The 27427-nt window shown below is 38.7% G+C and overlaps 1 protein-coding gene across 2 annotated transcripts; it reads left to right on the top strand.

Moving 5' to 3' along the window:
- Positions 1–705: 705 nt before the first annotated feature.
- LOC146387176 (inter-alpha-trypsin inhibitor heavy chain H3-like) lies at positions 706–27105 on the top strand. Of its 2 annotated transcripts, XM_084928572.1 has the most exons (24): positions 706–840; positions 1457–1617; positions 1745–1849; positions 2433–2595; positions 2692–2802; positions 3728–3856; positions 3979–4095; positions 7952–8120; positions 8215–8325; positions 8503–8684; positions 8794–8973; positions 9069–9190; positions 10335–10576; positions 14529–14561; positions 15635–15667; positions 22387–22434; positions 22702–22749; positions 23065–23112; positions 23976–24047; positions 24450–24557; positions 24697–24865; positions 25847–25995; positions 26069–26153; positions 26253–27105. In XM_084928572.1, the coding sequence occupies exons 1-24, from the start codon at positions 769–771 to the stop codon at positions 26365–26367; spliced, it is 2772 nt and encodes a 923-aa protein (XP_084784698.1). In that variant the 5' UTR covers positions 706–768; the 3' UTR covers positions 26368–27105. The 2 variants fall into 2 exon arrangements, with proteins under 2 accessions (XP_084784698.1, XP_084784699.1); XM_084928573.1 differs by lacking the exon at positions 15635–15667.
- The last annotated feature ends 322 nt before the right edge of the window (positions 27106–27427 follow it).

Genomic DNA, 27427 nt, shown 5'->3' on the forward strand with positions numbered 1-27427 from the left:
AACTAGGTATGAACCTAGGAAAAGGTTCAGATGAGGTGCACTGTGATTATTTGTAAGGAGTTAAAATAATCTATTTATTTAGGAATGAAAATGGCAGGGGCTCACCGAACGTCACAACCCCATATCCAGTGATGGGAAAGCCATTACTTTTTTCAGTAATTAGTAATCTAACGCAGTGGTTCCCAAACTTTTTTTGCTAGGCCCCCCTTTGTTTTACATGAAAAATCTTCGATTTCTATGATTACTCATAAACACAAAGATGTATTAACTATTTTGGTGTCTCTTTTGGAGTGACAGCAGTGTTGACTATACCCTTGTCTCTCCTCTCACAATGACCTGCTTGCTTATGTCTGCTGAATCTGCCCTTCAGAGACCAATGACTGATTTTTATGTTGCACAACACTGATTTGTCTTATCGAAAATGTAATTTAATGCATTCTTTCAGTTTCACCAATAATTACAAAGTCAAATTGTCTTCATGTATCTTTATCAGAACACTGTGGCTTACCACAAATGAAAAGATTGTTGTGGTAACAAAGTCCTGGTAAAGTGCACCGATTTGTCAACATTAAAGCTCACAAAACTGCAGGAAAATCACTTTGTTGGAGGAGTGTTTTGTGTGTGGGGGTGTTTGTTATTGCTGGCAAAAGAGGACAGAAAGTAGAGTTTGCTCTTTAAATATTAAAAATATTTACACAGCAGTGCTGTCCTTGTTTGAGTTTAAAAGGCAGTTTCAGCTGCCTTGATTGCACTCTGGTAGGAGGCATAATGGAGAGAAGTGTGGTGCAAATCACTCTCTTTGGACTGCTGCTGTCTTTGGCCTCCACACTGCCAAACAAGGTAAGATCATAATACTTAAAAAGGGCCACAGAACCACTTCAAGAATCCAAAATCTAAAAAAATGTGTGTGTGTGCGTGTTTGCATTACGGATGTTGAGGAGGCAAAAATAAAAGGTTAAAATCTTTAGCTAGCTAATATACAGTAAGATCGCATAATGTCTTGTGAATTGAAGGAATTTCGATCAATCTCTGTTTGCATATTTACTTTATTCTTGCTCTGGGTCGAAGTCAAAAGGAAATTTGAGCAAACTTTAATAGTTAAAGCTTGGTATTGATAACGGTAATGGTAAGTTCTAAGTTAAGGTTAAAAATGCCAAGTCCCATTAAGTAAATATTTATTGTCTATTCTTTTTTTAACTTAAATATTGTAATATTATTCTGACTTTGGAAACTTCTGTTTTCCAGTCGGTCTGGGAAATCAACTCTTTAGGGAAAGAATGTAATAGTTAAAACTAGAGGAAAAATAAAAAGAATGGGGTGTTACTGCAGTTAAACCAATTAGATTTCACTGATGTCATCCACCAACACATTGTTTTTCAAATACATCTGACCTTTGGTCAACCAATAAGATCACCCAAGCCAGTTTTTTAAAAATGTGCCTCCTGTGTTTGCTCAGGATGACTGGGACATCTACAGCTTTCACATCAACTCCACAGTGACCAGTCGTTATGCCACCACTGTCATCACAAGCCGTGTGGCCAATCGTATGAACGAGTCAAAGGAAATTGAATTCCATGTTCGGATTCCCAAGAATGCCTTCATCAGTAAATTTCGAATGTGTGTGAAGTTAAAATAATGTGTAACCATCCAGAGACATTTGCAAATAAAGAATTCTACAGTGAAAAACAAATTACAGGATACTCAATAGTGTGTATTTACACCAGGGCTTCTCTTGGTCCTCCAGGTTTATCGATGGCCAAGTTTATGATGGTGTTGTGAAAGCTAAGGAGCAAGCTCAGCAACAGTACTCTGAAGCTGTGTCCCGTGGTGAAAGTGCTGGACTTGTCAGGTATTTGAGTTCAGTCATAACTTGACATAAAAAACAATTCTCAGAACAAGTTTTTTGGGGGGATCCATGGGCCAAAGGGTGAAAGTCCTACAGGACCAACCGGGACAAAGCCAAAGTGCACCACAAACCTCCTGGATACCACCATCACAGGCAGGGTGTTTGAAACAAGGGTTTGGGGAGATGTCCCCTCTTCCCACTCAGTGTTGAGTTGGGTTGGTGTGTTGTGGAGTGTGAGTGTACTGGATGAATATGACCATGTGAAAACTATAGTGTTAATAAACATTGGTGTAGCTAATTACACTCATGAACAGAGGAATCATTGCGCAGAACAGCCAGCAAAGCCACATGAATGGCCTCACTCTTTGTAACCTATGCGATCCATGACCCCCTCCCTATGTATGTGAAGGACATGTTGTATGACAGAGTGGGGAAGAGTGAGGGCTGGGAGAGGTAAGACTGGGTGGTAGAGGACTACCCCCAGAAGGTTTTGGGGGTTTTTTGTTCTGTTTTTTTAATGTTCTCATTTTAGCAATAACCTGCTGTGACATTCTATTTAAGGAAATGATTATTGTTTCTGCTATAGTTCTGTAGGAAGGACTCTGGAGGAATTTAAGACCTCTGTAACTGTGGCTGCTCACAAAAAGGTCACTTTTGAACTCACATATGAGGAATTAATGAAACGAACACGTGGCAAGTACGAGCTGCAAATTCATGCTCGACCCATGCAGCCTGTCAGTGACTTCAAGGTGACTGTCTTATTGCTATCTGTTCAGTGATTGTTTAGGGGAACAATGCCGAGGTAAGCCATGACTAGATCTTATATTTACTGTACTTAATACCAGGTGGATGTGCACATTCACGAGGAAGCTGGCATCAGTTTCATCGATGTGAAAGGAGGCCTGAGCACCAAAGCCCTCGCTAATGCCATCACTAAAACACACACAGATAAAGAGGTACCGTATATTGGAATTTTCAGCTTTGTAAAGCATTAAGTGAACCTAAGTCCTGCCACAACAGACAATAAAATAGATACTATCAGGATAGGATGGTAGGTTGTAGGATGCCTTTGAAAATCAGGAAGAGGAAGCGAGGGAAGGAAGAGGCAAGGATTAAATGGTGGAAGCTACACAGAAATGTACAAATACACAAGTTATCCATGTCATGTGTACATGACAGTTTCTTATCACGTCAGTCCACATTCAATACGAAATAAGAAATTCAAATAAGAAATTAAAAAAGAAATAAGTGTTTCACAAACTTGTTGATTTTTCTTTTTCTTTTTTTTTTATTTGTGTATACAACAACAAACCATATTAGCTGACAATGGTTTTCTCAAGTGTTCCTGAGCTCATGCAGGGATTGCTACTACAAAGTCTCGTCTATTTTAGATGTGGTGCCAACTGAATGGACAATGATAAAATATTGATTCAAACATTTGGTCCTTGAGTAAAAACATATGTCTCTATATTCTGAATCTTTTAATATATCATATTATAACTGTCTAGTTTCCTAGACAGTCTTTGAGAAAGTGGTGAGACCATCTTTACTGCTGAAATTCCCCGCTTCTCTTTTTATGCCCAGTCAGACCTAAATATTTTTTAGTATAATTAGACTTGTTAGAAAACTGAATTTTAAGCTGCTGGCTTTTATTCTTTAATATGGAGTGTAAGTTGTCTGAAAGTTTTGTTTATATTAAGATCTTACACATTGTGCAGAATATTTTGAAATTGAGCTTGTACATTCTCACCTTTAAGATTAATGCAATCAAAGGTTTGGAAGGAAAGGACACAGTTTTTTTTTATCACGTAAACAGAAATTAAAATCACTGACCTCTCTGTCTCTCATGAGTCTAAAGAATTAAATTCATTCTGTTTCCAGGCGTGGGTGTATTTCTATCCAACAGTTGACCAACAGAAGATGTGTGACAGCTGTAGTGATCAGGGTATGAATGGAGATCTAGTTATTGTTTATGATGTCAACAGGGACAATGGACTAGGACACATCAAGGTAAAACCTGGTCAATTATCAATGTACACACAAAGAGAAAAAGAAATGCTGAATTAATATTATATTTTTCTGCTCCTTAAATTATCTTTTGACCAAAGAACCTTCTTCTCACTGCTCCTTAGAAATCTGACGGATACTTTGTTCATCACTTTGCTCCATCTGATCTTCCTCGAGTGCCAAAAAATGTCGTCTTTGTTATTGATCAGAGTGGCTCAATGCGTGGCAGAAAAATACTCCAGGTAAATTCTTTGAAGGGTCTATATTTGCCCTCCTCCCTGATTTTTGCATCTTTATGACACCAACATGCTTTAGATTTATTTGATTTTAGTATTAGATACTGACAACCTAAGTAAATACGAAATGCTGTTTTTAAATGATGATGAGTTTATTTATTTTGGAAAAAACATTTTCCAAAAGTTTGCAAAGAAAAGCGTCTGGACTTCTTTAAGTTACTTGAAGACGTTTCACCTCTCATCCGAGAAGCTTCTTCAGTTCTAAGGTCAAATGGTGGAGAGTCCCAGATATAAACCTAGTGGGAGTATCCGCCCACAGAGGGACAAAAGGACCCCCTGATGATCCTCTAATCGCCTGAGCCAAGGTGTGAAACTGGGTGTGGGTCCCAATCAGCCAGAGTTTCGGGTGTGTTCATTGTGAAACCTGGCCCCACCTTATCATGCGAATTCCTGAGGTCAGATGGCCCAGGATGTGAGTGGGCGTTAAGGCGTCTGGGAAGGGATCTCAAAACTGGATTATAGATGGCAGAGAATTGGTGTCGTAAACCCCCGCCTCTGTTCAAAGATGGTCGCTCACAGTGCACATAGATGGCTTCTTTCACTCCTCTTTCAAACCATCTGTCCTCTCTGTCCAAAATGTGAACATTGGCATCCTCGAAAGAGTGTCCTTTATCCTTAAGATGCAGATGGACTGCTGAGTCTTGTCCCGGGGGAGGTGGCTCTTCTGTGTTGTGCCATGCGCTTGTGAAGTGGCTGTTTGGTCTCTCCAATGTAGAGGTCTGGGCATTCCTCGCTGCACTGTACAGCATACACCACATTGTTAAGTCTGTGTTTTGGCGTTTTGTCTTTCGGGTGAACCAGTTTGTGTCTGAGCGTGTTGCTGGGTCTGAAATGCACCGGGATGTCATGCTTGGAGAAAACTCTCCTAAGTTTTTCTGATACACCGGCTACATAGGGGATGACAATGTTGTTGCGTCTGTCCTTCTTATCCTCCCTCGCTGGTGTCTGGTCTTCTTTTCTGTGCCTCTTTGCTGACTTTAAGAACGCCCATTTAGGATAGCCGCACATTTTGAGTGCTTCCTTTACATGTGTGTGTTCCTTCTTTTTTCCTTCAGGCTTAGAGGGAACATGTTCTGCCCGGTGGTGTAGGGTCCTAATTACTCCAAGTTTGTGTTCCAAAGGGTGATGGGAGTCAAAGAGGAGGTACTGGTCCGTGTGTGTGGGCTTCCGGTAAACTTCGATGTTGAGTTTGCCGTTCTCTTCAATGTGCACAGCGCAGTCCAGGAAAGGCAAACAGTTGTCCTTTGTGTCTTCCCTGGTGAACTTGATGTTTTTATCCACAGCGTTAATGTGCGCAGTGAAGGAATCCACTTCTTGTGTCTTGATTTTGACCCAGGTGTCGTCCACATATCTGTACCAGTGGCTGGGTACTCTTCCTTTGAAAGAGCCAAGAGCCTTCCTTTCCACTTCCTCCATGTAAAGGTTGGCTACAATAGGTGACACGGGGGAGCCCATGGCACAGCCATGTTTTTGTCTGTAAAAGCCTTCGTTGTATTTGAAATATGTAGTGGTGAGGCAGAGGTCTAACAGTGTGCAAATCTGATCGGGTGTGAAGTTGGTCCTGTCCTCCAAGGAGCTGTCTTCTTGTAGTCGTTTTCTGACAGTCTCCACGGCCTCCGTGGTGGGTATGCAAGTGAAGAGAGAGACTACATCAAAGGACACCATGGTTTCATCTGGATCCAGGGTAAGTTTCTGGACCTTGTCAGTGAAGTCGGTGGAGTTCTTGATGTGGTGTGGGGTGTTCCCCACAAGAGGAGCAAGGATGGTAGCAAGGTGTTTAGCAATGTTATAAGTGGCTGAGTTTATGCTACTGACTATGGGTCTGAGTGGGACAGCTTCCTTGTGGATTTTAAGAAGTCCGTAGATGCAGGGTATGGCATCCCCTGGGTAAAGGCGGTGATATGTAAGGCAGTCAATAATTTTGTCCTTTTCAAAGTCTTGAAGGCACGCTATAACTTTCTTTTTGTAGCTGCTTGTGGGGTCTCGCTTTAAGGCTTCGTAGGTATTGTTGTGACTGAGCGACCATCTTTGAACAGAGGCGGGGGTTTACGACACCAACTCTCTGCCATCTATAATCCAGTTTTGAGATCCCTTCCCAGACGCCTTAACGCCCACTCACATCCTGGGCCATCTGACCTCAGGAATTCGCATGATAAGGTGGGGCCAGGTTTCACAATGAACACACCCGAAACTCTGGCTGATTGGGACCCACACCCAGTTTCACACCTTGGCTCAGGCGATTAGAGGATCATCAGGGGGTCCTTTTGTCCCTCTGTGGGGGGATACTCCCACTAGGTTTATATCTGGGACTCTCCACCATTTGACCTTAGAACTGAAGAAGCTTCTCGGATGAGAGGTGAAACGTCTTCAAGTAACTTAAAGAAGTCCAGACGCTTTTCTTTGCAAGCTCCTTTGACTACGATGACCTGGATGACTGAGAACCTTCACAGACATTTTCCAAAAGTATCGCCTGTTAGGGTACCTGTGTCGTTGTCCCAGTGGTTTGTTTTTACTGTTTTGAGGTTGAGGTTTTTCAATCTTCTCTGAATCATTTAGTTCTTAGTTTAGTATGCTTATGCTCCTGAGTTTACTTAGTATTTCTGGTTTTGGATATCTGTGTGTGTGTGTGTGTGTGTGTTTTCCCTGTACTTCCTGTTTTACTTTGATAGTCTCCTGTTGTTGTGTGTCATGTTCTGTTTTGCTTCTCTCCCGTCTTGTCTGCTTCATTAGTTGCCAGCTGTGTTTCTCAGGTGTTTCCCCTTTGCCCTTTTTCTCTCTCGTATTTAGTGTCTGTGTTTCCCTCTGTTCAGCGTCACATTCTCCCTCCTTTCTTGCCGTGTGTTCAGCCTGCCTGCTTAGTTCATGTTTTTTTCCAGTTTGTTTTGTTATGTTAGATTCCAGCAATTAAATTGGGGTTTGACACAGCATATGAAACCGGCTCTATGTGAAAAAAAATATTTGCACTCTAAAACTAATAATTGGCCTTGGCAGCAAGAAGTACGATCAAGTCTTTGAGATAACTTGCAATGAGTCTTTAACATTGCTGTGGACCATTCTTCTTTGCAGAATTCTTTCAGCCACACTTGAGGGTTTACAACGGTCAGTTTAAGGCCATGCCAAAGCATCTAAAGGGATTTAAGTCCTGACATGAATTGTTTATTTATTTTACTCATTTATTTCTGTTTTCAGTAATTCAGAGGTGGACTTCCTTGTGTGTTTTGGATCACTGCCGTGCAGCATAATTTTAGTATGCTTGAGCTTCAACGCACAAACAGAAAATCTTTTACAGACTGATATATCTCAGTAACTTTGTTTCTCAGGTGTTCTCAAGATTCATTAGTTTAGGGCTTGATGTGTTGTTTGTTGATATTTGTTAGCTTGCTTCACTTTGTCAGACATATTCTGTTTAAGTGGCTTCTTGATTCAATATGTCAGGAAGTAACCAGGCCTGGGTGTGGAAATCACCTTTGCTTGGTTAAGCTTAGTTAATTCATGAACATTTAATTAGGAGGGTGGCAATTACTTTTACACATGGAAACAGATACATATGGTTATATATATTTTTATTTAAATCATGATCATTTAAAAACTGCATTTTGCATTTACTTGGGTCATCTATGCCTAATGTTAAAATTAAATTAATGATCTTTAACATGCAACTGTGACAAATATGGAAAAAATATGAAATCAGGAAAAGGGAAAGCACTTTTTATCAACACTTTTGTGGTGGTTTTTCACTCTATAATTCTAAAACATGCAATATGTTTAAATCACTTTAAAAATGTAACATGTTTTTGCCCAGACTAGGACCGCATTAATCCACATTTTGAATGATCTGGCAGAAGATGATCACTTTGGTCTGATCACTTTTGATGGCAACATTTTGCACTGGAAGCGAGAACTCGTTCAGGCCAACAGCAAAAACCTGGAAAGCGCCAAAAACTTTGCAAGCAATATACAAGCTAGAGGATGTGAGAAGTTGCAGTAAACATATATTTTGGAATATGAACACTTGACAGAAAAATGTCTGGACTGAAACTTTGTTTGCTTGTTGTTGAATTTCAGCCACAGATATAAATGAAGCAGTGTTGCAAGGAGCACGTATGCTGAATGATCATAGCAGAGAAGGTTCAGCATCTATTCTGATACTTCTTACAGATGGAGACCCAACCTCAGGTTATAATAAAGCACACATTTACATAAATGTGCAAGAATATTTCAAGAAATAGGGGATTAGATTAAACACTGTATTTAATTTAGTTATACGTTTTAAGCTTTTTTATCAAGTTTTTTTTTAGCATTATTGAGACTGTTATTTCTGACTCTATCTGGGTATATCTTGTATCTTTTCAGGGGTGACAAACCTGGAGAATATTCAGTCAAATGTAAGACAGGCTATTGCAGGCAAATTCCCACTGTACTGTCTTGGTTTTGGTTTTGATGTTGATTTTAAGTTCCTTGAGAAAATGTCGCTGCAAAATAATGGTGTGGCACGGCGGATATATGAAGACTCTGATGCTGATTTACAGCTGAAGGTAATTTTCCTTATACATTAAATACTCTTATGATGTGATTTAAAAATCGCAGAGGATTGAAAGAAAAAACAAGAATAGTTTGTATAATGTCCACATTGTATATCAACAGGGTTTCTATGAAGAGGTGGCCACACCTCTATTAACAGACGTGACAATGATCTATGTGGGTGGGACCAATCTAACCCAGACTAAGTTCAGCCAGTATTATAATGGTTCTGAGATTGTGGTGGCCGGTGAGATCACAGATAACAATATTGAAACCTTCACCCCTCAAGTTGTGGCCATTTCGGTAAAGATAGATTCACAGGACTCATCAGTTGTCATTTTCTTAAACTGTTTTCCCTGTATCTATACTGACATTACATTGCATTTGAATTGTTACAGAGTAATAGAAGAATAATATTCTCTAATCCAAATGAAACCGTGGAATCCACTGGAACAGTGTCTGATGACCGTATCCAGAGGGTTTGGGCGTACCTCACAGTTAAACAGCTACTAGACAAAGAGTGAGTATGATATATGCCATCTTTCCTCATTTGACTGTTCCTAACAGTTTCCGTTAAACTATTTAATGGTCAAATGTACAATAAAGTTGGGCTTTTAGAAAAGGCCAAAGTTATTTAATAATTTCCCTGAGGTAACATATTTACAGTGATTTCTTTATTTTGACAAGCTTTATACATGTTTCTAAGGAGCAAAGACCCCAGGTTTGATTCTGAGAGGAGTCACAAATCCCTTGGGGTTGTGGCAGGAAGGGCATTTGGCATAAAAAGCTGCATAAAAAGCTGGCTTTTGACTGTAGTGAGACTTAGTTTCTCTTTGAATTAAACCATTTATTAACTAACTAATTAATTATTTTCCTTTTTTCCTTCTTTTATTTGGGTTTTGTTTATACCTCATCTAATTGTATTATTTAGTTCTAATGTCAGCACTTTGTGTCACCTGTGGTTGTTTTTAAAGTGCTTTATAAATAAAGATGATGGTGATGACGATGATGATAAAAAGCTGCCCGATCATAAAATGTGGACCAGCTTGTGAATAAGGGAGTGGCTGAAAGTAGCTAATGGTAAAAGATTCCTAACCTGCTTCTCATGTTGTGTTTCTATTTCATAACACTGATAGCACCTGCCACCATAAATAACTGAGTCACAACTGTATAAGCAAGTTAGAAATCTATCATGAAAACTACCATAAACACAGTTCAGTAAACAAGTCATGACTGAAATGATTCATTACAGAAACAAAACACATTTCAAATTGCATAGCTCTGTTTGAGGCTAACCTGTCTTGAAAATTTGTTTCATATTAGCAGGCAGCCGATGACCTAAAAACCCACATTTTACATTCTATTGAATGTATCAGTAAATTTTTCCGTTGATCTGGAAATGAGGACCAGCTTTAAAAAGAAGTGTGGCACATGAACTCACTGTTGTCACCATTTGTGTGATAATATTACACACAAATTATTGTTTTATCCATTTTTATGATTAGAATCACAAAATCTAATCTAATCTTTCCATTTTCTAAAAATTCCACCTATACAGCAGTACTTTAAAAACACTCAAGATGGGCCAAGGACATGCAGAAGTTATCAAGTGCACATTTAATTCTTTCTTAATGTTCATATTTATTTAATATTTTGTGGCACAGGCTTCAGTTATCGGGACCAGAGAAAGAGAAAGTAAAGAAGGAGGCTTTGGAGCTGTCACTCAAATACAGTTTTGTGACTCCTCTCACATCTATGGTGGTCACAAAGCCTCCAGGAGAGAACACAGATGTGCTTCATAAACCAAAGGAAGGTGAAACACCACAGAGACAGCAGCTCCCTGTAGATCAGTCATTTTCAAGACTACATTTGCTTTCTAGTAGTCGCCTGGGTGGCCGTACATCTGGTGAGTAGACTAACGTCATTGTCACAGTAGCTCATCTGTTAAATCGAACCACACATGCCAGTCTTTGTTCCCCACATTTCTCAGTGATCCTAGGCCGCCCATGGCCCCATCGCTGGTTCACCACTGTTCCTTCCTTGGACCACTATTGATAGATACTAACCAGTGCAGACCGGGAACAGAGGCATCACTATGATTACAAAAATTAAGAAAAGAAACTAAAAGTTCTAAACTTCAAACATCAAAACTCACACATAATAACCACAACTGAGAATATTTATTGAAAGAGGGTTGAAAAAGGGTGAGAGACAGCCAATGTAGACAGTGCATCCGGGCCACACATACTGCAGCTGCTTTAATATGATGTAATTACTGCTTCAGGTTGTACTAACTTAATAACTATAAATACACTATATAAGTAAACCTATACTAACTAATAAACTAGGTACTGTTAGAAAACATGATATGGTGTGTGTTATGAAACGGCTGTGTGCAGGCAGGAAAGGACCCAAAGTGCAGACTCCGGAGACAAACGTAAACTACAAAAAACAGCTTTAATGCTGAACTTAAAAGGATAACAAAACTGAGAATACAAAATAAGTTTACGCAAACAGAACACACAGCAAGATGAGGGTAGATCACGACACGGACAAAGAGAAACACAGGGCTTAAATACACAGAGGTAGCAATCAGGGAATGGGAAACAGGAGGGAAACACAGCTGGGGCAAATCAGGCCTAACAAGACAAAGGCAGCAAAACCAGAGACATTAACATGAGACAAGGACTTTCAAAGTAAAACAGGAAACATAACACAGAGACGCAGACTTGACCCGGGGAGACAGCAACTATGGATAACAGACAGAAAACCAGAACACTAAAACTCTAACAAAACCCACACAGAAAACCTGAACTAAGAATAAACCTATAACCCATAATATAATGAAATAAACAAAATCAAAGAACCAAAAACACAAAACACTGGGTCGACGACCCAGGCACCCTAACAGTGTGATACAGCGGGTCCAGAGATTGTCGTTCAGAGCCATCTATATTGCACATCACACCACATTCAACACAGCTTACAACTCAGCCCCAAACCCCGATTCACTGTGTTTTAACACAGCAGGTGTGATTATGGATGCTGTGCAGGTGCGTCCAGCACCGCAGACCACGCCCCACAACACATGACTAACATAAGCTGTGTCCCAAAATGTCGGCTGCATCCTTCGGAGGACCCGGCCTTCGCGGTCTACGTGGGCCGGGTCCTTCGAAGACCGAGAAGGCCGGAAGTGCGAGGCTGTGAAATGGGACGGTCTAGCCTTCAGATTTGCATTACCGCTGTGTCGGTGGAGTTTAATAAACTCGTCTGTCTGCTCCTTGCTATCTAAAATATAACAGGACACTGGCGTAAATTCTCGACCATCTCACACTTCTGTTTAATCAGTTTTCTGTTTGACGTTTATTCAGCTGTGTGAAAATTCCGGAGGAATTAATAAAGTTAATTATTAATAAAGTTTTATTTAATCTAATAACTTTGATCTCAGCCAAACCGATTTACTCCGGAACAAATAAAACACAGAAAAAGGGTAAAAAATTACATTTTTAAGTTATCAGAGTGACTTATATATCATGTTTAACCTGAGTAGCGAAAGAGCGGGGGTCTGAAAACGATGAAGTCGGGAGTCCGCTGCTCTCGCTGGCTGGAGTGACCATTGAACCCCCCCGGCTAGCTATCGAGTGGGTGGGTAACAGACGTCTCCGAAAACGTCGGCACACTTTTGCAAATATGTGATGTCTTGATAAACCGAGCAGAAATTTGATGTTTACACAGCTACTTTCTCGCCTGAAAATATGTTAAAAGTTTATTTTGTGACCCAGAAAGATTAATAAGACTAATTTTAAAACTCAGTAGCGGCCGCCGTTGTTGGCAGCTGAAATTTGGCTGGGCCGCGCTATGAATTCTGGGATATGGTGGGCCACGAAGGACACACCCGACCCATCCTTCAAATTCGGGGAAATGAAGGACGCATTTGTCAGCCGCATTTGAAGGAGTCGACGAATTGGGACAGCCTTCGTCGCCTGGCTGTGATGTAATCGGCCTTCAAATGCGGCCTCCGAAGGATGCAGCCGACGTTTTGGGACACAGCTATAGACTGTTGTAAGTAAGCTCTATATAAATGGTTATCCAGTCTAGAGCACTAGGAATAATGGGTAAAACACAAACACTGACCTCAACATTGGAGAATACCCAACACCCACTCTAAAAAATGCACAACACAGAAGAACCACCTTGACAGGAAAAGACTTGGCTGTACAAATGGATCTATAGGTCAAAGGTCACTCTGTCGAGGATACCAATGTTCACATTTTGGAAGGAGAAGACAATAGATAATCTGAAAGAGGAATGAAAGCGGCCATTTATGTTCACTGTCAACAACTATCTTTGAACAGAAGGGGTTACTTACGACAATCCAGTTTTGAGATCCCTTTCCAGGCAATTCAACCCTCACTCACATCTTGCGTCAGGTGAGGTTAGATGCCACAATGGTTTAACCCCAAACCTCTAGGTAACATAATTAACTCACATTCCTGAACAGAAAAACAAGTTTAGTTCTTGAAATTTATGACTTCTCTGAGAAGTTCAGTTAATTCAGTCATTTTTTTAAACTAGCTTTTAACAGATTTCTCAAACTCTAGTCTCTATAAGTTCAATGTTCAAGAAACTGAACTACCTTTTAATTCAGTTGTTCTAATGATTAAAAAAGAAAATTAAAAAAATAAAAGAATAATAAAAGTAAGACAAAACCTGTGTGAATAATCTAACAATATACAGTACTGTGAAGCAACTGTTGTTGTAATTTAGCACTATATACATAAAATTGCATTGCAATGAATTGAATTAACACATTTTTACTAAAAAAAACATGTTTGAATCAACCCACATAGCAAAATTGGTATAGCCCGGATCTGGCCCACAAAATGTGCTTACACATGGCCCACATACCGCAAAGGATGACGGCCCTTTGGTGGCCCAGATCTGGTTTGCCAGATGTGGCCCAGACATAGGCCAGCACAAGGCCAGTTGCAGACACACTAGTGGTCCTGTGCTGGCCCATGTGTGGACAACCTCTGGCAAACCAAAGGGCCGTCATTCTTTGCAGTATGTGGGCCATGTGTAAGTTGTGTGCAGCCATGGGCCAGTTGTAGACACACTGCACAGAACAGTTTCAGGTCTGGCCCCAGATGTCGGCCCAATGTGTACCTTAATCAAGCCATGTAATAACGTCCTGGAACATGCAAAACAGTGCAAAAGTAACATGACAAAACTCTGAATGGACTGACTCTTATATAGCACTTTTCTAGTTTCCCAGATTACTCAAAATGCTCCATACAACAGGCCACATTCACCCAATCACACACTTTCTCTAAACTGAGTGCTTCCTCACAAACCTGTCAAACCTGCACTTGAAACATTGGCTACAACATGGCATTTGGCTGCAACATGGCATTTGGGTCTTCTAACTAAAATAGGAAAATAGGAACATGAATAGTGCCATCATTGCCAGAGGTCGCCCACATCTGGTTGACAAACACCCTACCATGACACCGGTCAGTCAGAAGTGCCAGCTTGATGCCGGATCCAGGGAAGACCTGTTTTCTATGAGCCTGGGCCACAGAACCCAAACCACAATCGATGGCATGCCATCACATAGACAGTGCCATCTCTGCCAGGCCTGGCCCATGTCTGGATGACATACGTCCTATCATGCCAGAGGTCGGCCAGCAGTGCCGGCTTGATACCAGATCCGGGCCAGACCTCCTTGCTATGTGGGAACAAGAAAAAGGGACCTTGTGTATTATTTTGGGCCATTCGGCTAGTTAAGTATTATATATAAATCGAAATAAACATGTTTCTTAATTTCATGTTATCAATTTGTGTTTTTGTTGTTTCAGGAATCTCAAGCACACGTACTCGTGGCGTACAAGGTATGATGTGACACATACTGCAGCTGCTTTAATATTATGTAATTGCTGCTTAAGGTTGTTAATGCGTAGTTTACTGGGTTTCCTAACATCTATTCTTCTGATGAAGGATTCACAGCGGTAGAGCTTTTCATTAACATTTTAACTGGAAATTACTGACTTTTTTGCTTAACCTTTCATTTTTAAGATATTATATTACAGAGTGTAAAACGTAAAAATTCAAACGTAAAAGTATCGAATTTTCTGGATCGTTTTGCACGTCCCTACCCCTCAGTCAGTGAGTGAGATGGTAGACAGCGTCGAGGAGCAGAGTGCGAAAACACATAAATATGATTGACACACATAAATAAAGCAGCAACTGGCTGCACTTTAAAGAAGAAGCAGATGACTAACTAACTAAGAGGAGACACTGCAATATCAACCTGCACTGATGAAATACTGTTCGGCTACTGAGTTTGGTTCTGTTTCTGTTATGTGAAAAAAAATTTTTGTAGTGTTTTGTTTTTGTGTTAAATTAAAATGAAAATTTTCATGAAAATATTAAACAAAAGTAAGAATACCTGCTTTTGCAACAGAACACAAAATTAGGCAATTATAAGGCTTCTCATAAAAACAATGAATGCAAAAGGGTTTATAAACACACAAAGCATCCATCTTTGCCAAGTAGGGCTAAAATATGAGGCTATAGATAATAATAAATTAAGACCCGTTTGGGAGCCGTGTCACAAGAGCCAGCTCTCTGAAAAGCTGAACTTCCCATCACTACAAACCTGACACTGAGTTTTGAGATTCAATATAATACGTGTCTTTATTTATTTAAAGCATGGGTTAGTTTCAGGGTGTGTTTATTAAATCAATATGCAACATAAGGATTTTAAATATTGGTGTATGTAATTCTTGTTGTTTAAATGTATTCAACGTCAATACATAAATTTGAATTGCACTGAATTGAATGAAAAACGTGTATGAATTGACAAGAAACAGGGACCTTGTTTATTACTTTATTTTGGCAAGTAATAAATGAACATGTTTCTTAATTTCATGTTATCAATTTGCTTTTGTTTTTGTTATTTCAGGAATCTTAAAAAGAAAAAATATTGGCCGTCAAGGTATGATGTGACAAATATTGCAGCTTTTCTATTATGATGTAACTGCTGCTTAAGTTTGTACAAAATAAATTAACTATCTTAACTATATAAATACAAAAAAATACAATATAATTAAACTTGTACTAACTATTAAACTAGTTACAGGCAGAAAACATGAGTAACATAGACTGTTGTCAGTAAGCTCTATATAAATGGCAGTCCAGTATAGAGCACTAGAAATAATGGGGAAAACACAAGGAAGGATCTGGGAACAAATTGGCAGAATAAACACTAAAGACAGCAGTGCAGCACAACAATGAACAAACATTATCCCAGACACTGAGAGCAATCATTGTAGAATGGAAACACAAGGCTAACACAGCTAAACTTAATCAGGGATAAGACAAGGGAAGTAAAGCTGAATACAAAGCATAATAGACAAAAGACTAAAAGACCAAAAGACTAATAGACAAAAGACTACAAAAATAAAATGGGAACACAAAAAGGCCTAACACAGAAACAATTCAATTCAATTCAATTCAATTCAATTTTATTTATATAGCGCCAAATCACAACAAAAGTCGCCTCAAGGCGCTTCATAGATACAGAGAAAAACCCAACAATCATATGACCCCCTATGAGCAAGCACTTTGGCGACAGTGGGAAGGAAAAACTCCCTTTTAACAGGAAGAAACCTCCGGCAGAACCAGGCTCAGGGAGGGGCGGCCATCTGCTGCGACCGGTTGGGGTGAGAGAAGGAAGACAGGATAAAAGACATGCTGTGGAAGAGAGACAGAGGTTAATAACAGATATGATTCAATGCAGAGAGGTCTATTAATACATAGTGAGTGAGAAAGGTGACTGGAAAGGAAAAACTCAATGCATCATGGGAATCCCCCGGCAGCCTACGTCTATTGCAGCATAACTAAGGGAGGATTCAGGGTCACCTGGTCCAGCCCTAACTATATGCTTTAGCAAAAAGGAAAGTTTTAAGCCTAATCTTAAAAGTAGAGATAGTTTCTGTCTCCCGAATCCAAACTGGAAGCTGGTTCCACAGAAGAGGGGCCTGAAAACTGAAGGCTCTGCCTCCCATTCTACTTTTAAATACTCTAGGAACAACAAGTAGGCCTGCAGAGCGAGAGCGAAGTGCTCTAATAGGGTGATATGGTACTACAAGGTCATTAAGATAAGATGGGGCCTGATTATTTAAGACCTTGTATGTGAGGAGCAGGATTTTGAATTCAATTCTGGATTTAACAGGAAGCCAATGAAGGGAAGCCAAAACAGGAGAAATATGCTCTCTCCTTCTAGTCCCTGTCAGTACTCTTGCTGCAGCATTTTGGATTAGCTGAAGGCTTTTCAGTGAGTTTTTTGGACATCCTGATAATAATGAATTACAGTAGTCCAGCCTGGAAGTAATAAATGCATGAACTAGTTTTTCAGCGTCACTCTGAGACAGGATATTTCTAATTTTAGAGATGTTGCGCAAATGGAAGAAAGCAGTCTTACATATTTGTTTAATATGTGCGTTGAAGGACATGTCCTGGTCAAAAATGACTCCAAGGTTCCTCACAGCGTTACTGGAGGCCAAGGTAATGCCATCCAGAGTATGAATCTGGTTAGATACCATATTTCTAAGATTTTCAGGGCCGAGTACAATAACCTCAGTTTTATCTGAATTAAGAAGCAGAAAGTTAGCGGCCATCCAGGTCTTTATGTCTTTAAGACATTCCTGCAGTTTAACTAATTGGTGTGTGTTATCTGGCTTCATGGACAGATAGAGCTGGGTGTCATCTGCATAGCAGTGAAAATGTATGCTATGTCTTCTAATGATGCTGCCTAAGGGAAGCATGTATAATGTAAACAGAATTGGTCCTAGCACTGAACCCTGTGGAACTCCATAATTAACCTCAGTGGGTGAAGAGGACTCTCCATTTACATGCACAAATTGGAGTCTATTAGATAGATATGATACAAACCACTGCAGTGCAGTACCTGTAATACCTACAGCATGTTCTAATCGCTCTAATAGGATATTATGGTCGACAGTATCGAACGCTGCACTGAGGTCTAGCAGGACAAGCACAGAGATGAGTCCACTGTCAGAGGCCATAAGAAGATCATTTGTAACCTTCACTAAAGCTGTTTCTGTGCTGTGATGAGCTCTGAAACCTGACTGAAACTCTTCAAATAAACCATTCCTCTGCAGATGATCTGTTAGCTGTTTGACAACTACTCTTTCAAGGATTTTTGATATGAAAGGAAGGTTGGAGATTGGCCTATAATTAGCTAAGACTGCTGGGTCTAGAGATGGCTTTTTGAGTAAAGGTTTAACCACAGCCAGCTTGAAGGCCTGTGGTACATAGCCGATTATTAGAGATAGGTTGATCATATTTAAGATCGAAGAATTAATCAATGGCAGGACTTCTTTGAGCAGTTTTGTAGGAATGGGGTCTAAAAGACACGTTGATGGTTTGGAGGAAGTAATTATTGAAGTTAACTCAGAAAGATCAATTGGAGAAAAAGAGTCTAACTTAACATCAATGGTACTAAGAGTAGCTGTAGATAATATTACATCTGTGGGATGATTACTGGTAATTTTTTCTCTAATGATAAAAATTTTATTTGTGAAGAAGTTCATGAAGTCATTACTAGTTAACGTTAAAGGGATGGTTGGCTCAACAGAGCTCTGACTCTTTGTCAGCCTGGCTACAGTGCTGAAGAGAAACCTGGGGTTGTTCTTATTTTCTTCAATCAGTGATGAATAGTAAGATGTTCTGGCTTTGCGGAGGGCTTTCTTATAAAGCAGCAAACTATTTCTCCAGGCTAAATGATGATCCTCTAAATTTGTGACACGCCATTTCCTCTCCAGATTACGAGTCATCTGCTTTAGGGTACGTGTTTGAGAATTATACCACGGAGTCAGGTACTTCTGATTAGAGACCTTAGTTTTCACTGGAGCTACAGTATCCAGAGTCGTACGTAGTGAGGAGGTGAAATTATTAACAAGATAATCAACCTCTGTTGGGGTAGCGTTCAGATAGCTGCTCTGCTCTGTGTTGGTACAGGGCATTGAAGATGATAACAGTGGGTGGATTATATTCTTAAACTTAGTTACAGCGCTTTCAGAAAGACATCTACTTTGATAAAGTCTCCTCTCCACCGCTGTGTAATCAATTATTGTAAATGTAAATGTTATCAGGAAATGATCAGACAGGAGAGGGTTTTCAGGAAACACTGTTAAATGTTCAGTTTCTATGCCATATGTTAAAACAAGATCTAGAGTGTGATTAAAGTGGTGGGTGGGTTCTTTTACATTTTGAGAGAAGCCAATTGAGTCTAATAACAGACTAAATGCCATGTTGAGGCTGTCATTTTTAGCATCTACATGGATGTTAAAATCACCCACAATAATTATTTTATTTGAGCTCAGAACTAGATTAGATATAAAGTCTGAGAAATCAGACAGAAACTCTGTGTAAGGCCCAGGTGGACGATAGATGATAACAAGTAAACAGACTCTTAATGAGAAACATACATTACATAAACATTACATAAAAAAAAAAAACATATCAATTCATATAATATTCTATTTTTATTGTGTTTTTACAAGAAACCATCTTGAATCTACAAGACTTTTTCTTGTAGATTCAAGATGGTTTCTTGTCCTAATTTTTAACTTTATTTTAGTCAGGATTGCTTTGGGTTTATTTATATATAAATATAAATGAATATGTTTCTTAATTTTAATTAATCAATTTGTTCATTATTTTGTTGTTTTATGAGTCATAAGCATTCATGATTTGCAACATTGAGGTATGTTGTGGCACATAATGCAGGTGCTCTATTAAGATATAATTACTACTAAAGTTTGTACTGACTTATTCATTATAAATACACAATAAATAAATGCATACTAACTAATAAACTACATACTGTGAGAAAACATGACTAATATAGAGTGCTGTACTAATGTTGTCAGCAAGTTCTATATAAATGCATGTTCATTTTTTAGACTCATTCCATCTTACATTATCAGATTTTTTATTTTTTTTTTCTGCTCAACCACATCTGATTTTCCCGAAATTGTTATGGTTTAAAATTGGTCTATCTATCTATCTATCTATCTATCTATCTATCTCTCTCTCTCTCTCTCTCTCTCTCTCTATATATATATATATATATATATATATATATATATATATGTGTGTGTGTGTGTGTGTGTGTGTGTGTGTGTTTGTTCTTCTCATGTTTGTGTGGGTTCTCTCTAGGGCTGCCACGATTAGTCGACTAGTCACGATTACGTCGACTATCAAAATCGTTGACGACTGATTTAATAGTCGACGCGTTGTTTGAAGCTTTCGTAAGATCCTAAAAGACGCAGTAGTAGGATTTAAGAGTGTAATAACGGACTGAAACAGAAGATGGCAGCACTGCATGTACAAGGATGTCAGCTGCCGTTAAACTCCGAAGAAGAAGAAGCTGTGTCCCAGAATTCATAGCGCAGCCCAGCTCAGTTTCCAACAATGGCGGCAGCTAGTTAGTTTTAATATTACTCTTATTATTCTTTCTGGGTCACAAAATAAACGTTTAACATATTTTCAGGCGAGAATGTAGCTGTGTAAACCTCAAATATCTGCTCAGTTTATCAAGACACCACATATTTTCAAAAGCGCTGCGATGTTTTCCTAGCTGGGGGCAAGGCGCACTAGAGCCCGTGAGAACACTGGACTCCCGGCAAATCGTTTTCAAACCCACCGCTGTCTTTCGCTACTCAGGTTAAACATATATAAGTCACTTAGATAACTTAAAAATGTTATTGTTTGGCCTTTCTTTTAGTATTTTATTTGTTCCTGAGTAAATCGGTTTGGCTGAGATTAAAGTTATAGTTTTTACACAGCTGAATAAACGTCAAGAAGACAACTGATTATCAGAAGTGTGAGATGCTTGAGAATATACTCCGGTGTCCTGTTATATTTTAGATAGCAAGAAGTTTATTAAACTTCACCGAAACAATCTGCAAATTTCATTAAAATTTAACAAACTATCATCTTGTCTTTATTTTTATTTAGCACATACCTTAAACACTTAAAGTTGTAAGCTAATGATAGTTATATAAGAGCAGATGCATGCTGGTGCAATAAGCTGTACGTTTTACGTCCAATGGATGTATGATCTGATTAGTCGACTAATCGCAAAAATAATCGGTGACTAGTCAACTATCAAAATAATTGTTTGTGGCAGCCCTAGTCCTCTCCAGGTTCCTCCCACAGTCCAAGGACATGCAATTGGCAGGGTTGGATTAACTGATTATTTTAAACTGTCCATAGGTGTGAATGTCAGTGTGAATGGTTGTCTGCCTCTCTGTTTCCCTTTCATAAAACAGCCACCCTTCCACTGGGGCCATTTCTGATCAGGCTTAGAACCTCTAAGGATACTTCTAAATTGAAGACCTTTCAGAATGTTTTTTTTTTTCAGTTTATTAATGGGATAATACTATCGGAGACTATGGTAAATTTTTACAACTACCTGCAAAAGGCTAATGGGGTAGGTTCTCAGTCATCCAGGTCATGGTAGTCTAAGGAGCTTGGAATCTAAGTTAATGGACTTCTTTAAGTTTCTTGAAGATGTTTCACCTCTCATCTGAGAAACATCTTCAGTTCTAGAACCAAATGAGAATTTTCACCAAGCATGACATCCCAGTCCACTTCAGACCCAGCCACACCTCTACATCACAGAATCCAAACAGCCATACTATAAACACATGACATAGAAGAGCCATCTTGACAGGACAAGACTCGGCTGTACAACTGGATCTAAAGGTCAAAGGTCACTCTGTCAAGGATGGCAATGTTCACATTTTGGAAACAGAAGACAGATAATCTGAAAGAGGAGTAAAAGAAGCTATTTATGTCTACTGTGAATGACCATCTTTGAACAGAGGGAGTTACTTACAACACCAACTGTCTGCCACTTACAAACCAGCTTTGAGATCCCTTCCCAGCTCACCCCCTACTTGCATCTAGCGTCAGGTGAAGCAAGGTCCCACAGTGGTTTAACCCAAAAACCTCTTGTGATAATGACCCATGCCTTTTTCACACTTTGGCTCATGTGATGAGTCACATGATTAATAGCCCTCTTAAGGGACCTCCACTAGGGTTTAAATGCAACCAGGAGATGCCGGACTAGAGCAGCGCAGATACTGAAGGACCCGTCCCATCCTGGCAACAAACTGTTCCAACTTCTGCAATCCGGTAGAAGTCAGATTGTCTATTCTTATTTAATTCACGTAATGTACAGAATTCACCTGCTTGCTGCATACATGCTACTACTGCACATTCACCTAATGTATATATTATATATATAATGTCCCTCCCTCCCTCCCCCTTTTTTTTTTCACCACAAGTCGAGGAGCGTGTCAGGTTACATTTCACTGTGTGTTATACTTGTATAACTATGCATGTGACAAATAAAGAACCTTGAATCCTTGAACCTTGAAATACCTGGGACTCTCCACCATTTGATTTTAGAACTGAAGAAGCTACTCAGATGAAATGTCTTCAAGAAACTTAAAGAAGTCCAGTCACTTTTCCTTCCAATTTCTTTAGATCAGCATGACCTGGATGACTGAAAGCCTACACAGACATATTGGGTAGATTGGCAACTGTACAGTACTCTAAAACAATTTTTAAAAGAAAATAACAGATATTAAATTCTTAAATGTTACTCTTTATTTCTAGTCGTGCAAGTGGTCCCCCACAAAATGGAAAAAGGATTTTCTGCTCAAGGTACAGTGCTTAACAAATGTAATAGACCATCACCTGATGCAAGGTTCATGTAACTGCTACCATAAAATTAACAGTATTGGCAACTACCAAAACAAATCTATGTTTATTGGAATAATTAATCCGCTATTTAATTAAAATCATATTGTCAATGCTAAAATATAATCATTAATATTATCCCTGAATTTTCAAATGTACTCTTATAAAAACATACAAAAGTATATAATAAAAACAGATATTTCCTTCTTATATGTTACTGTTTATTTTTAGTCATGCAACAGCACACCCCTAGAGGAGAGAGAGGACATCCTGGACCAGGTGAAGTGCTTAACAAATTTATTAGATCACCCAATGCAAGGTTTATGTAACTGCTGCTTTAGATTAACAGTATTGGTAACTAACAATTTTTTATTTTTATTTTTATTTATTTATTTATTTTTTTTGGGGGGGGGTTGGAATAATTAATCCACCAGTATGTACAAGCTATTTAATCAAAATCATATTGTTAATGCTAAAATATAATCATTAATATTATCCCTGAATTTTCAAATGTACTCTTTTACAAAAACATACAAAAAATAGTATTTCATAAAAACAGATATTTACTTCTTAAATGTTACTGTTTATTTTTAGTCTTGCAACAGCATACCCCCAGAGGAGAGAGAGGAGACCTTGCACCAGGTAAAGTGCTTAACAAATTTATTAGTCCGTCACCCAATGCAAGGTTTATGTAACTGCTGCTTTAGATTAACAGTATTGGTAATTACCCAAAAAACCTGTGTGCACAGTTTTAATGCGTAGTTTTACTGGGTTTCCTAACATCTGTTCTTCTAGTGAAGCATTCAAAGCTTTTATATGAATTTATATGTACTATCAGGTTTTGCATTTGTGGGGTAATAGAATAGAATACAATGCTATTTATTGTCACTGTACACATGCACAATGAGATACAGAGCATCTCCTTCTCAGTGCAGACATGTGGGAAAAGAAGGGGGGTCGGCACCGTTTCGCAGCACCAAATACATATGAACAGTATTCAAAAAACATCAAATGTACAAATATATAATGGGAAAAAAACAAATAGGGTTATACATTTACTGTGTGGGTTATTGCACGTTAATTAAATATTACACAGTAGTGATGGTAGTTGTGTAGTCTGGGTGTAGAGGGTAGTCCTTGGATTGGGAGGTGGTATTGTATTGTCAGTGCATGTGTGAGATCAGCGTGGTTATGGCTTTTGGGAAGAAACTATTTACGCTGCATCTGTAGTGTTTCCCTGAGTGAAGCAGGTTGAACAGGTCAAAACCAGTGTAGGAGCTGCCTTTGATAATGTTTGTCAACAACATTTCTAACAAGTTGAAGTGCAACAATTAGAATTTATGTACAAACTATGTTTACAGACTGACACTGAGTTGTGAGACTCAATATATACGTGTCTTTATTTATTTATTTAAAGCAGTGGTTAGTATCAGGATGTTTTTATAAACTCAATATGCAACATAAAGACTTAAAATATTAGTGTATGTAATTAAATGTATTTACAGTTGTTCTCCCTGATGTCCAACCTGCTGCTGTTCATCGTTCACGTGATACTACTACTCTGGAAGCCACTGATGGTATTGTATTGCCTTGATGTCATTCAGGTTGATAAAAAAAATAATAGTAATTGTTTTGGTTTGGTTTCCTTTGTTTGTTTGCTTTTTTTTGTATTGCAAGTTCCAAACAACCCATGATGTACTCAGATATGCAGCAAATTACATACTTTTTTTCTGGAAGGAAACTCCAAACATGGGCTGTTTTTCAAATCTCTTCATTAACCATAAAACAAAAAGAAAAGCAAACAAAATTGTAAGAATAACATGTTATATAAATCAGGCTCTGCATAGTATGTATGAACAAATGTGTATTTTTTGGATTCTTGGCTCAGGGGTTATAAAGCACATTTTGGGTAAAAAACCTGCGGTAAATATTTAATTTCACTAAAAATGTTCTAACACTGTGTACCTCTGTATCTCTAGTTCCTGTACTCCACAGGTTTTTGCTAAAAGCTGAGAATCAGACTGTTCCACTATGCTTTGATGTCAGTGGACCTGTCCGCCTTAAACTTCTTCACTATCCCAGCAGGGGTCAGTAGTGTTAGCTTTTTCCATCCTAATATTTTTTTCTTTTCAGTGTAATAAAAACTAATATTTTTCTTCCCCATTGTTATTTTCATATGAAAACTCCAGTTTGTGGTATAAGATGAGCATTTCTCTTTTCTTCTAGAACTGTCTGTAAATGGTGAGCTTGATTCAGTTACAAATGGAGGCTTCAGCAGAATTTTCATACACGTCAATGACAGCCAACATGTTGAAATCGACACCAACTGGGTCACTGTACGAGATGGACAGACAGTGACATATTACACTAGTCAGGATCACATTACTGCTGGAAGGTGATGTTGTATTATCATGGTCGAGACTCATGCTCTCAGCTTTAAGCACAGATGTGTGACCTTATTCACCTGTGTTACCAAGGTTTACATGAGAAGACTGTCTCTCTCAGCACCTGTCCAAGTTAGCTGACATCTCTGAGGCTGAAACCCCTAAAAAGTTTGTTTTTTATTTTGTGTTGATTATTGAGCAGATGGGATATGATTTCAGTAAGGGGAGATCATTTGAAAGCACCGGTAAGATTTATAAGTAAAGAGTATGAATTATAAGCTATTTGGTGATTAGACATAGTGTAACAGATCAGAGTCAATGTTAGGAGAGTACATGCGAATGGTGGATGAGGTAAAGCAATTGGAAGAGGTGGGTCACATGAAGGAGTCCGAAAGGCAAAATGATAAGAGGCTGTGAGATTTAAAACACACAGAACAGAGATTAGCTGGCTCAGAAAAGGAAATCGAAAGCAGGAACATGATTGTTTCTCACATGAGTGCATTTGAGTAAAGCCCAAATGCACAAGAATACAGGCAGACGAGTGCATACAGATTTTTACTTTTTATGCTGAGGTAGGCTGCAAGCCATACACTTATATTTATTTACAGACTTAAGTTTACTTATTAGAAACCAAGCCAGCACTGTGTCAGACTGAGGACCTGTCCAGGGTGTACCCCAATTCTCAGGAATAGGCTCCAGCTCCTATCATGGATAAGTGGAAGAAAATGCATTGATGGATGCAAATAATTATTTGTTCAGGCCATAAACTGAAGTACAGAATGAAAATGGCAGGGGCAGACATGAAGTAGAGTTTGTCATGAATTCACTGTCATAAATTCATTTTTACAAAAGATGCTTACATTAAAGTCCCTGTACTTTATGCACTGCACTGCTATTTAATCAGAGCAGGCTAAATTAATCCAAGTAGAATGATCTGTGCAGGTGCTTTATACAGCTTTAAAAAAAAGTTGAGTAACTCCATGTTTTTCCAGTGTGACAGTGATTGTGCGCAACAACGAAATAGACGTTGCCACCGGAGACATGCGAATGGTCATCATAGTTCATGAGAACAATGGTCCAAAATTCCTTTGGCCAGTTTTAAGACAGCGTCCCTCGGACAACAATGCTGAAGGACTTTTAGGTGAGTGAAAAGCTGTGTGTGTATGTGTCCTTGCTGCATTGGTTTTCAATGTTGCTTCACTCTCTCTTTCCAGCTGTAGAGGCTGCAGTTTATGAGGAGGTACAGCAAGCTCCTGTCAGAAAACTAAAGATTAAAAACCAGGAGGCAGACGTTACTGGGTATAATTTCTTTTCTTTTTTGTACTTATGTTTTTGTTTTGCTTTAGAATTCAGCCATTTCTACAAAGATATATGATCTCTTTATTCTTTCTTTTGTAGGGAGATGGTTGTTGACTACAGCTTTGCTTCTCCTGTCACAATGAACTGTTGGCTCACGTCTGCTGACTCTGCCCTGCAGAGACCACTGTCCCAGTTTGTCATTACACAGCTTTAACTGGCAAATATGTTGATTTATTTGAAAAATCTTTCATTTAAAAGGAAAACAAGGCAAAAACATATATTGTGGAAACTTTCTTTCCATCTGTTTCCAACATGTAGAAATATAACTGTAATTGTGCTGGATCTAGTGACAGACAGCATTACCAATTAAAAATAACATATACATAAATCAGGATTTATGATTACCACCATCTGCCATTAACATAGCGTCCAAAATGACACAAATGCAGTTGAGATGACAATAACAGGCATACTTCTACACCTTTATTTTTTAAATTCATTGAAAAATGAAAAAATTAATTTTATAAGTTTAAACTACAGTAATTATATTGTTATAGCTAAATGTTAATCAGCTTTGCTGGCTGATCTGGAAGAGAGTTGGATTATAGAAGGTTTGCTTATAAATAACATCCATCCATTCGCTTCCGCTTATCCTTTTCAGGGTCGCGGGGGGCGCTGGAGCCTATCCCAGCTGTCATTATAAATAACAATTTCAAATATTTCTGAATCCTGGTTAAGTACCAGAACATTGAGAGAGAAAACTTTTTAAAACATTTCTTCTGTTTTGTCTTTTGCCTCAAACTGCAAATGACATGTAACGAGGCTGACTTGATTCAAGGATCTCTGACAAATATAATGCTGTTATTTTTCTTGCATAATTTCATGACTTCCTCAGAACAGTTTATGGAATGGATATCAAGCGAATGAATAAAGAATCCAAACTATTCCCTAACCTTGTTTGCGAGCTCTTCTGTACAACAGCTGTAAGCCCCTCCTGCTGGGGAGGTTGATGTACAAGAAATTCAAAACACATTCGAGCCACCCTTGTTTCTTTGTATTTTCTTTTCAAGGAGAGAGCTAGACTTTCTTGTAAATTTTCAACATTAATAGCAACAGTTCACTGGGTTTTTTGAAGTTTCAAAGTTTTCCTTTGGACATTGGCTCCTTTTTCGCTCATTTATGTCCAGTATTACTTGACTATTTGCAAAGAAATGCTTTTTTTGTTATATTTTATATAGCCACTTAACACTGACCTATTCCTGCATAAGGAGGCA

The sequence above is a fragment of the Perissodus microlepis genome, chromosome 5 (genome assembly GCF_051167445.1).
Source record: "Perissodus microlepis isolate ML-2025 ecotype Zambia chromosome 5, ASM5116744v1, whole genome shotgun sequence".
Taxonomy (NCBI): domain Eukaryota; kingdom Metazoa; phylum Chordata; class Actinopteri; order Cichliformes; family Cichlidae; genus Perissodus; species Perissodus microlepis.

Excerpts from the sequence above, each read along its gene's own strand:
- LOC146387176 (XM_084928572.1), top strand. The coding sequence starts at position 769 with ATGGAGAGAAGTGTGGTGCAAATCACTCTCTTTGGACTGCTGCTGTCT. Across the intron at positions 8,326-8,502 it reads AGATGGAGACCCAACCTCAG|GGGTGACAAACCTGGAGAAT; the intron begins GTTATAATAAAG and ends GTATCTTTTCAG. Across the intron at positions 10,577-14,528 it reads CCTGGGTGGCCGTACATCTG|GAATCTCAAGCACACGTACT; the intron begins GTGAGTAGACTA and ends TTGTTGTTTCAG.